Genomic DNA, 12,573 nt, shown 5'->3' with positions numbered 1-12,573 from the left:
TGAATGAGGTGCTGTGACATTTTCAACTTTTAAAATAAGTTAATTTTCTTGTTGAGGCACAAAGTACCAGCGCTCTCTGGTTCAGGCTGAGATAAGCATAAAACAGAGAGGAACTTCATTTAAAACGCTATGTTTCTTCAGCCACGACAAGGAGCTAAAGCGTTTTCAGCAGTCGTTTTCCATAAACAGGACGCTTTATGTAGTTAAGTTCTCGTCAGGCTGATGATGAATCTGACTGAAACAAACAGGTAAGATTAAGACTTTATATTTACTCCGTGTGTGAATGGTTTTAATATCTGTAACAGTCTAAACTGTTCTTATGAGGACTACAGCTTTCAGTTGTTCAGCCAATTAATGGACAGCATCAATGGACATATTTTGACTTATGAGTAACTTACAAGAAGCGTGTATCAACACCCGCATAACTTACCTACAACTCATGGTCCGTGTATGCGGTATGTATGCATCATATGCTGGTATACGTTGAAAATATTGTGCATGCCCAAACTTTTTCCAATGTACTCACTGTATTACAACATATACCAGTGTGTTTCAACGTGCTCTTAGCTTATACAAAACTTACCCATAACTTATTAGACATACGCCAGCATTTTAATATGGTCAGCATACACTGGCTAAATCGTCAAGGTGTGACAGGGGTATTACATTAAGTGAGGTACATGCCACAAGGGGCATTTCAATGATGTTGAATATACTGGAGATCACTCTACCCATAGGGTTTGTATCATTTATTAGGTCTATGATTGAGTATCAAGTAGCTTATATCCTCTGCTACCTGTAAGCACTGGCAGAACTCAAGACTGCATCAAAACGGTTACATTTTGCGACCACTTTTGGAGACGTGCAAGTTTTCTTTTTAAAACAACCGAACGTGTAACCTGCAAATTTGTTGATATTGTGAACCTAAAATAAAGCAGCACATTGTCATTTCTGTACTTATTGCAAAGCATTTATCAGTAATACAGTTAAAATGGAGGTGAACTGCACGTCGATTGAAGATGTACGTCTGTAAATGTTCTACTTGTGCTCATAAAAGATTCAGTAAGGGGCTCCACAGTGCTCCACTAAAAAAACAAAACAAAAACAACAAAAAAAAAACATTAGCCTGGAGCAATGACTCGATACCACACTAAAGTTATGTACACATTAACATAACTTCTTTCATTCATTTTCTATACCTGCATCTTCCAATTAAGGGTCACAGCCTGACTTTTTGCATGCTCAATTAAACAAAAGGCCTTTAAAAAATGTTTAACATTTACTGCAAAATTACAAATCAAACGTGCAACAGATAAACGGGATTAAAAAAAGAGAGCAGATGTGGTAAACAAATGGAGAATCATGTATCACAAAACAGAAATTGGAAAATGAGATTAAACCAATAATAATTCAGGGACTATTTGAAGTGTTACAGGTACAGTACCTTTCATGCATTGGCTGTCATTGTGCTTGTAGCATTCGGGATTTTTGCAGCAGAACAGAAAAAGTGTTCTGTGGAAACTTCTATCCTGACCACAAATTGGTGCATACACCTGGAGCAAAAATGAAAATGTATAACAATAATTTAAGATTATAATCCCAAGCAGCTTCAATGATTCTTGGCGAGGCCAGTTTGAAAGATAAACAGACTGCAGATTGTTAAATTGTCCATACACTTCATAGTGATACGACATGAAGGAAGCAATACTTGGTACATATGTGATGAGGCCGTGTTTACCTGAGCACTGAAAATACCGTGTGTGTGCAAAAGATATCAGTATTTCACATGTTTCAGTTCAACAAATTACACTGCTTCTGCACCTATCCTCTCCTGGTCTTGGCAGGAGGCGGGGTCAGGGAGGAGTTGCACTAAACAGTCTCTCCAATCACAGCTACAGAAACTGATAAATGTGTCAGACTCGTTACAGTTTCTTATTGGCTTCTCTCAATAGAGGGTATGCATGTGATGTCATCAAATTTGGAAGCCAGCAACAGTATACTAGCACGTTCAGGGTAGAGCATGACACGGGAGTGGATTTTCACTCCCGTCCCATCCCGCTCCCAGAAAAAAAATCCCATCCTGTCCCAATCGTGGACTGGAGTAAAAAAATAAATCCCATCCCGTCCCACTCCTGTAAAGATGACTCCCAATCCCATCCCGCTCCCACTCAAAATCAGTCCCACTCCCATCCCACTCTCGTATGTCTCGCACCGTGATGATCAATCAGGGACTGAATATGTAGTGACGTGGAGATGTCTGGAATTTGACTGAAGATGTGAACATGTCCTGTATCTGGTAGCAGCCTGTAAGCAGGACTTATGTCTCTTTTGTCCTTTATTTCACAATTATGACAGAGTTTGTGGAGCGAGAAGCAGCCCCACAGCAAGCAGTGGAGTTTATTTTTCTTTTTATCTTACGTGCACGCGTGAGCGAATCGTCCATGGAGATTATTTTACTTATTAACTACACAGATGTATAATAAAACAAATGGTGACTGGTTTCTAAACACAATTACGACAGAGTTCTTTGGGAAAGAGCGAGGAGCAGCAAGCAGCGGACTTTTTTTATTTGTACGTGCGCGCGCAAGCGAATTGTCTGTTGAGAATATTTTATTAATTAACTACACAGATGTATAATAAAACAAATGGTGACTGGTTTCTAAAAACAATTATGACAGAGTTTTGGGGGGGAAGAGCAAGCTCCAGTCCCACAGCAGACAGCAGAGTTTCTTTTTTTTATTGTTTACATGTGCGCACGTGAACGGGACAGGAGGTCCTCAAACTGGGTCCTGCAGAGGCGGAAGGACCGCTGAAAGCAGCCGTCATCCAGACACAGCTCCTGCAGCAAATAATGATACTCTCTGTATTGGGAGCTTTTCACAACAACTCGCTCCGTGTGATCAAGGTCCGTCATGTTAACTTGACTGACAACCGGAGCCGGCAAGCGGGATGGAAGCTCCTCCTATTTGATGATGCACCGGGGTGAATTTTTGCAGAAAAAGCAGAGACACACCGGGCGAAGGAGGCGTGTCCGTCGCCACGCAACCCCCGCGAAATTGTAGCGTCTGATCGCGCCCGGTGTGAACGCGTTTTGGTTGTTTTAAATAGATGAAAATCATCATCCATTTTTGGCATTCCCGCTCCTGCCCGCTCCCGTTCATTTTTATTCCCGTCCCATCCCAATCATGGGATTGATAAAATTTTGACTTCCATCCCGTGGGAATCCTGCAGTAATCACGTGACCCACGGGAATTCCCGAAAAATGTCATCCTCTAGTTCTGGGTTCTCCCCAGACCTTTATAGCAGAGTAACGGGATGGAAAAATCAACTTAAAAAGCCGAGGGTTTGGGGGCCACTTAGGCAGCGTTCTGGTGAGGGGCCCAGTGGGGCAAAGCCGCTCTGAAGCTTTTGCATTATGGGCTTAGCTCTGGAATTATCTTAATTAGACTAAGATATTTTTACCTTTTTACGTACCATGTTTCCAAAATACTGGAGAATCAGGTACTTAAGGTCACCATAACATCCAAATCATGAACTCACAATAACATTTACTGAAACTAAAACGGTTACATGCACATTTCTTTAGTTCACCCGGATCCGGATTCTGAATCAAGTTTCACTTTATATAGGCTTTGAAGCAGGGGTGGGTGGCATCAATGATATATTCGGTTCACGGTATAAATTTGGCCGAAGGTAGAGCTTTAGACTCCACCGGCCAATCGCGGTAATGCTTGTTGATGACGTCATTGTATCTTCCTCAGTATGACTGGAAAAGGCTGCAGTCAGTGCTTCAGTCACAGGCTCCATCTCCACCTCGGGATATTAAAACTTCTCCTTGTAAGACTGTAAATTTATAAGTTATTTTAACCCTCTGGAGTCACCTGACTGAATTTGATCATGTAAAGGTAACATGACCGAATTAGGAAATTGTCCCATTAAATTCACCAGACTCAGTCTCTGTTTCAATGCGTTTTAAAAGTGCACGCTTCAAGCTTTATACAAGTTTTTAAATTATGTTAACAGGCCTACTATAATTTGAATTCTGATTAATAATTTCTGCAATTTTTTTGTGAATTTTATGGTCATATTTGGTGCACGTATTTGCAGAAAGCTGCAGTAAACAGTCTCACATTCCCTCATTCAACTGAACTGAGAGCTCCGTCTCGGGGCAGGGGAGCGGAGAAAAAAACCCCCCCCCCCAAAAAAAAAACATGCCTTCTGCTTTATCACTGGTGGAACCCCACAATATGAGCCTATCAAGATCATCAACCCATGTGGTGGTATTCCTGAGGTCTTTCTGGAAAAAACACCACCAAAAGCAGACAACCTATCACCGCCTCCTGCTGGACAGAAGCAGGAATGGCGAAATGAGATTATGAGACAAAAATACGTCTAACAAGCCAGAGAATCAGGCGCTCAAAATTAATTATATCTGTTTATGTTTTTTCTTTGTTTATTTTAATCAATTTAGCTTTGCAAAGGGACTATATGACCCATTCAGAACACCTTCCATTATAACTTTTTCACTTACGTTTATATCGCGATATATGCAGTTTACCGTGAAGGGATTCAATTTATATCGTGATATGAATTTTAAGTCATATTGCCCAGCCCTACTTTGAATGATTACATCAAAACTACTGCACAGATTTTGATGAAATTTTCAACACGTACACATATTAGGCCATGGATGACTCCATTAACTTTTGGAGGTGATCCGGTGTCACCAACCAAACAGTCCCCGCTAAAAAAAAATCAGGCCGCCCTGCCTTCACTGCACATGCGTCATTAGCTGTGGTTCATGGATTATTACCTCATTTCTGCTTCAAATTTCACTCCAGCCATCATCTATCTCAGTGACAGATATCTGAAGCTTTTGTACAACAATCATTTCCACATAAATACAGCATTATTTCATCATAAAAGATGGAGGAAGTGATCAGAGTGCTGCGACTACACAAGCCGGTAGCAGATGCCTTCACTGCGCGTTGGTCATTTCAAAGCATCATGGAGTTTCGCCTCATTTCTGCTTAAAACTGACTTTAGAGTGATTTAAGAAGTTTTACCTTCATCATCTGATGGTTAATAATCCCATTAATCCATTTGATCTCTTTGGTTGAAGAGCAGGGTTCTTGCTAGGACCATTTTAGTGCTGGGTAAATTATGTGATCGCGGCTCATAGCTTCAGAAGCTATAGCATTTTATACCACTAAAACATTCTTAGCAAGCCTTATTTTAACAAATTTTTGGTGGTTTTAATCACATTGAATGCAAGAATAATAAACAAAAAATTATAGTTATGTTGTAATATATGTAAGATCAAAGTTTTTTGCATGTTTCTGTCAAAGCCTAAGTTAATAAATTAAATAACATTGAAAATGTTAAAAACATATTTAATGGACATCGCATTTACTCTGTTCTTCAAAAATGACACATAGTAGCTTTTAATCCAGTGAAGCAGGCAGTTTTTCTGTCATCCTGACAGTTTTTTTTTTTCAACAATTTAAGTGGGATTGCATTGCTTTTTATTTTTAAACAATATAACACCTAATTGTCTTGTCTGAACAAGACCTGAACCTGGACTGATTTGTCAAACCTGCTCTTTTAAATGAAAAACTATGTGAACAAGTTTCACTGATGCTGTGCCCCTCCTCCTCTCCACCCATCCTCCTCCACTCTCTCTCTCTCTCTCTCTCTGTGTCTCTCACTCAGATGCTGCCCTTCACAGCACTGTGGCCACATAACGTGCAGACTCTGATCTCTGCTGTTTGCAATTTGATATGAAGAAAATGTGGTTTAAAATTGCAAAACTATGACTCTATGAGCTTGACATATGATCGAAATGGTACATTTTCAGCAACATTTCAGTTCAGTTTTCAGAAATTCTGTGCTGGGTGGCACAGCTAATTTGAACCCCAGAGTCGGGCGGAATACGGGACCGTCGTGTGACTATCCAAGAAATTGCGGAAGAGGTGGACATCAGCACTTTTTCGGCACATTCCAATTTGGCCATGAAAAGAGTTGCAGCGAAATTCATGCCGATGGCTTCGGCACGAAGCTGATGGCGAAGCAAAAGCGCCTTCGTGTTGAAGTCTCACAGGACATGTTGTGACATGCCCACCTCTTCTACCATTCAGAAGATTCAGACGGCTTTCAGTGGCTTTTCCGTCGTGTGACTATCCGAGAAATTGGGGAAGAGGTGGGCATGTCACAACATGTCCTGTGAGACTTCAACACGAAGGCGCTTTTGGAAATGATCTGGTCATTTCAGCAGGTTGATTGCCGCCCGGAGCGTGGCTCGCTCTCCACCGTTGTGCGGACGTCTTTAAACGGGTTATACTGCTCCTTAATCTATGTGATGCCCATAGGATCGTCACCGAAAGCCGTCTGAATAATCTGAATGGTTTCCACCTGGCTGCCCAGTTTCTGGCAAAATTTGATGCGGTGCTGCTCCAGTCGTTCCGTCTTTTTCCTTGGAATGAAAAAACGCTGAGAGACTACACCCATCCTCACACAAAGGCTGCTTACAAGCAAATGACGCAATCGACAGGCGTGAAAAAACTCACGCATGCGCTCGAAGGTTCAAGGTTGGCTCATGCAAGCACAAGTGATTCAAATCCATCAGGTTTTTGAAAAAAATAAAAAGGTCGGATACTTTTCTAACAGACCTCGTATACGAGGTATCTTATAAAACTAACCGGCAGTTTTATAAAAAAAAAAAAAAAAAAAAACTATATGGATTTGAATGACATGCGAGTACACCAATCATGCTTGAACCCTCGTGCGCATGCGTGAGTTTTTTCATGCGTGTCGGTGACGTCATTTCCCTGTGGGCAGGCTTTGAGTGAACACTGGTCCCGCCCTCTCGGCTGAATTCCTTTGTTACAGACGCAGCTCGAGACGGCGCGCGTTGCTTTATCAAACTTTTTTCCGGACCTGTGAGGGATATCCGAGTGGACGCATGAAAAAACTCTCACATGCCCACGAGGGTTCAAGCATGTCTGATGTAATCACACGTGATTCAAATCCATATGGTTTTTGAAAAAAATAATAAGGTCGGATACTTTTCTAATAGACCTCATATATATATATATATATATACACATACATATACACACACACACACACACACACACAAAGTACCAAAAGGAAAAACACAAGGAAAAAAACAAGCACAGACAAAAAACACTAATCAGTGAACCAAATGTCTCAACATAACCGAACAAACAGTACGCAATCAAAGAAACCAGTAACAAACTCACTTAACCTAACTCTTCACACTGTAACAAGTAATTATATTATTTTTTATAAAGTCTTTTTAAGTCAACTAAAATACCAGATAATTTATTGCTATCAGAACAGTTATTCCAAATTTTTACACCTTTTATGGAAACACAATGACTTTTTACAGTAGTAAGAGTCCTTGACCTATCAAACACCAATGTTCCTCTCAAATTATAGCTGAAGTCCCTCATTTTGAACAGTTCCTGGACATTTTGAGGCAAAAGATTATTTTTAACTTTATACATGATTTGTATCATGTATAATCAACCAAGTCCCAGAATTTCCAAATATGTAAACAAACAAATAGTGGGTTTGTTGGCTCACAATATGGTTATTACTGATAACTCTTATAGCTTTCTTTTGTAGCAAAAATATTGGATTAGTATTTGTTCTATATGTGCTTCCCCAAACCTCAATGCAATAGGTCATATATGGGACAAGTAATGAATAATATAACGTAACTAATGAATGTTTGGAGAGGAATTCTTGTACTTTACACAGGATTGCAATGGCTTTTGAGATTTCAGATTTAATGTAATTTATATGAGCCTCCCCGGTAAGGTCTATCCCAGAGTACTGGAGAGGAGAATTTGACCGATGGTTGAACCTCGGATTCAGGAGGAGCAGTGTGGTTTTCGTCCTGATCGCGGCACACTGGACCAGCTCTACATGCTCCATCGGGTGCTCGAGGGTTCATGGGAGTTCGCCCAACCACGCCACGTGTGGATCTGGAGAAGGCGCTCGACCATGTCCCTCTGGGGACCCTGTGGGGGGTACTCCGGGACTACGGGGTCCTTTGCTAAGGGCTATCCGGTCCCTGTACGACCGCAGCAGGAACTTGGTTCGCATTGCCGGTAGTAAGTCAAACATGTTACCAGTGCACGTTGGCCTCCGCCAGGGCTGCCCTTTGTCACCGGTTCTGTTCATTATTTTTATGGACAGAATTTCTAGGCGCAGCCAGGGTGTAGAGGGGGTCTGGTTTGGGAACCACAGAATCTTGTCTCTGCTGTTTGCGGACGATGTGGTTCTGTTGGCTTCGTCAAATCAGGACCTTCAGCGTGCACTGGGGCGTTTTGCAGCCGAGTGTGAAGCATCCGGGATGAAGATCAGCACCTCCAAATCCGAGGCCATGGTTCTCGACCGGAAAAAGGTGCTTTGCCCTCTTCAGGTCGGTGGAGTGTCCTTGCCTCAAGTGGAGGAGTTTAAGTATCTCGGGGTCTTGTTCACGAGTGAGGGACAGATGGAGTGTGAGATCGATAGACGGATCGGTGCAGCATCTGCAGTGATGCGGTCGCTGTATCGGACCGTCGTGGTGAAGAGACAGCTGAGTAGGGGGACAAAGCTCTTGATTTACCGATTGATCTACGTTCCGATTCTCAGCTATGGTCATGAGATTTGGCTCATGACCGAAAGAACAAGATCGCGAGTACAAGCGGCCGAGATGAGTTTCCTCCGCAGGGTGGCTGGGCGCACCCTTAGAGATAGGGTGAGGAGCTCGGTCACTTGGGAGGAGCTCGGAGTCAAGCCGTTGCTCCTCCACATTGAAAGGAGTCAGTTGAGGTGGCTCGGGCATCTTTTCCGGATGCCCCCTGGACGCCTCGCTGGAGAGGTGTTCCGGGCACGTCCCATTGGGAGGAGGCCCCGGGGAAGACCCAGGACACGCTGGAGGGACTGCATCTCTCGGCTGGCTTGGGAACGCCTTGGGGTTCCCCCGGAGGAGCTGGGAGAGGTGTGTGTGGATCGGGAGGTCTGGGCGGCTTTGCTTGAGCTGCTGCCCCCGCGACCCGACTCCGGATAAAGTAGAAGAAAATGGATGGATAGATATGAGCCTTCCAGCTTAATTAATCATCAATAAAAACTCCAAGACGTTTGGTTTCAGTTACAATTTCAATTTCAGCATCCTTTAATAATAAAGTTCTACTTAAATTCCTGGGCTTATTTCCAAAAAGAATACACTTTGTTTTACCAAGATGAAGCGACAATTTGTTTAAATCAAACCATTGTTTGAAATTCAGTAGTTCCCTCTCAATCATGTCCAACAGCTGTTCCAAATGATCCCCACTACAAAACACTGTTGTATCATTGGCAAACAAGATACAACTCATAGACTTAGAAACCCAACTTATATCACTTATATAATAGAAACAACAATGGCCCGAGGACTGAACCCTGGGGCACCCCACATGTAATCTTCAAGAATTCTGAATTTATCCCACCAATATGGACACACTGATACCTGTTGTGTAAATAGCTATCTATTCAATCATGAGCCAGTCCTCTAATACCTTACTTCTGTAGTTTATCCAACAGCAAAGTGTGGTCTATAGTATCTATAGTATAGTGCTTTCTGTAAATCAAAGAAAACCCCTACACTGTATTGCTTGTTCTCAATAGCATTTGTAATTTGTTCAACAAAATCAATTAAAGCCAGTGAAGTAGTATGATTTTTCCTAAATACATATTGCTGTTCACTGAGTATATGATTTTTAGTTATTAAATCGTTTAACCTCTTTACAAATATCTTTTCCAGAATTTTTGAAAACTGTCGTAAGAGTGAGCCTGGCCTATAATTTGAAAAGACATGTTTGTCACCAGATTTGAACAGCGGTATCACTTTAACTATCTTCATTTTAGAAGGAAATTTCCCAGTCATTAAAGACAAATTACAAATATGAGCTCAAGGTTTAACAATACAATCAATAATATTCTTTAACAAAAACATATCAAAGTTGTAACAGTCAGCTGATTTTTTTCCTTTTAGTTTATGAACTATGTCAATAATTTCATTTTCAACTGTTTCTTTAATGTACACTGAATCTAGAATTGTGTCAATTGATTACTGCTGTCTAAAGAACATGCTTTCAAGGATACAATTTGATAGGTTTTTTCCCCACATTAACAAAATAGTCATTAAAATGACCTGCAATGATGTTATTTTCTTTTACGATTGTGTCAGAAATTGTGTAAAAATAAGATGGGTAATCTTTAACAACCTTTTTCTTTTTAATGATTTCATGTAGAAGCTTCCAAGTGCCTTTAATATTGGTTTTATTTTTTCCAATAAATTGCTATAGTACTGCTTCTTACAAGATCTCATAATGTTAGTGAATTTGTTTTTGTATGTCGTGCATTTTCTTTCAGCTTCAATAGTTCTGAGTTTCATAAACTGCTTATACAAAAAGTTTTTCTTTTAACATGCATTCTGGAGTCCCATTGTGACCCAAGGTTTATCAATTTTTCGCTTGTTACCAATTTTTGACACAAATGGGCAATGTTTATCATACAAACTGGAAATTATTCTTCTTGTCTTTCAGCTGTTCCCGTTAGGGGTCGCCACAGCAGATCAATCGTTTCCATCTCACCCTGTCCTCTGTATCTTCCTCTGTCACACCAACCACCTGCATGTCCTCCCTCAGCACATCCATAAACCTCCTCTTTGGTCTCCCTCTTCTCCTCCTGCCTGGTGGCTCCATCCTCAGCATCCTTCTCCCTATATACCCTGGGTCCCTCCTCTGCACATGTCCAAACCATCTCAATCTTGCCTCTCTGACTTTGTCACCAAACCGTCCCACCTGAGCTGTCCCTCTGATATGTTCATTCCTAATCTTGTCCATTCTCATCACTCCCAAAGAGAATCTCAACATCTTCAGCTCTGCCACCTCCAGCTCCACCTCCTGTCTTTTTGTTAGTGCCACTGTCTCTAAACCGTACAACACAGCTGGTCTCACTACTGTCTTGTAAACTTTCCCCTTCACTCTTGCTGATATTCTTCGGTCACAAATCACTCCTGCCACCTTTCTCCACCCACTCCAACCTGCCTGCCTCTTTACCACATTCTCCATTACTTTGAACAGTTGATCCCAAATATTTAAACTCATCTACTTTCACCACTTCTACTCATTGTAACTGCACTATTCCACTGGGCTCCCTCCCATTCACACATGTACTCAGTCTTGCTTCTACTGGCTTTCATTCCCCTTCTCTCCAAAGCATATCTCCACCTCTCCCGACTAGACTCAACTTGCTCTCTACTCTCACTGCAGATCATAATGTCATCTGCAAACAACATAGTCCATGGGGACTCCTGTCTGATCTCATCCGTCAACCTGTCCATCACCACTGCAAACAAGAAAGGACTCAGAGCTGATCCTTGGTGTAATCCCACCTCCACCTTGAATGAGTCTGTCATTCCTACTGCACATCTCACCGCTGTCACACTATTCTTGTACATGTCCTGCACTACCCTAACATAGTTCTCTGCCACTTCTCTTAGCACCCTATCATAAGCTTTTTTTTAAGTCCACAAGCACACAATGTAACTCTTTCAGTCCTTCTCTGTACTTCTCCAACAGTATTCTCAGCTCAAACACTGCATCTGTAGTGCTCTTTCTCGGCATGAAACCATATTGCTGCTCACAGATGCTGTTTTCTAAGCCTAGCTTCTACTACTCTTTCCCATAACTTCATGATGTGGCTGATCAACTTTATGCCTCTGTCCTTACTAATCTCTTGTACTTCCTGACTTACTCTCACCACATCATCCAGCCTTTTCTCTCACTCATTTTCTTCATTCATCAGCTCTTCAAAATATTCCTTCCACCTTCTCAGCACACACTCTTCACTTGTTAGCACATTACCATGTGCATCTTCTACCACCCTAACCTGCTGCACATCCTTTCCAGCTCTATCCCTTTGTCTGGTCAATCGGTACAAATCCTTTTCTCCTTCCTTACTATTCAACTTCTTGTACACAAGGCTGTGAAATGAAAACTGTGAAAGCCAAGGAAAATTTGCAGGGTACAGCTCCCCAGGAGCTGGAGTCTAGGGCCCTGTGGGACCCCAGAATTAAACTTTTATCTAATGATGCTTTTTCAGCATCTCCTGGAAGAACAAATCTCAAAATTAGTGGATATTTAAATGATCCTATATTCAACCTTTTATTTGACCTGTCAATGATGATGTTGAAATAACAGAATATGACATGGAAGTAAACCAAATTATGCATTAACTCAGAACAATTAAACTACATGAAATTTATGAAGACTGAAAAGACTTACAGCAAAACCACAGCTAAAGCTTGTAGAATATTTGGAAAATCATGGTAAAATATCAATAACATACATGAAAGTAAAAAGTCACTTATATTCTTGTGTAAATTCATGCAGCCTAAATCCATTCAAAGCCACAATGTCTTTTTTACAATGAAAGAAAGTCGAGATCAGTGAAAAAAGTCACATAATCCTGTATAAAATCCTGTTTGAACAGCAGAATGTTTATTTTCCAGGGAGA

At 41.3% G+C, this 12,573-nt stretch overlaps 1 protein-coding gene across 1 annotated transcript in view; it reads right to left on the bottom strand.

The window, feature by feature from the left end:
- The window catches only part of pdcd2 (programmed cell death 2), a 59,968-nt gene that overhangs the window by 32,550 nt on the left and 14,845 nt on the right, over positions 1–12,573 (bottom strand). The window contains exon 2 of the mRNA XM_034187559.1: positions 1,445–1,553. Coding sequence (XP_034043450.1) covers positions 1,445–1,553 — 109 coding nt within the window. The remainder of the gene's footprint in view (positions 1–1,444; positions 1,554–12,573) is intronic.

This window comes from Thalassophryne amazonica, chromosome 2 (assembly GCF_902500255.1).
Source record: "Thalassophryne amazonica chromosome 2, fThaAma1.1, whole genome shotgun sequence".
NCBI lineage: Eukaryota > Metazoa > Chordata > Actinopteri > Batrachoidiformes > Batrachoididae > Thalassophryne > Thalassophryne amazonica.
This window is presented reverse-complemented; position numbering and strand designations above follow the sequence as displayed.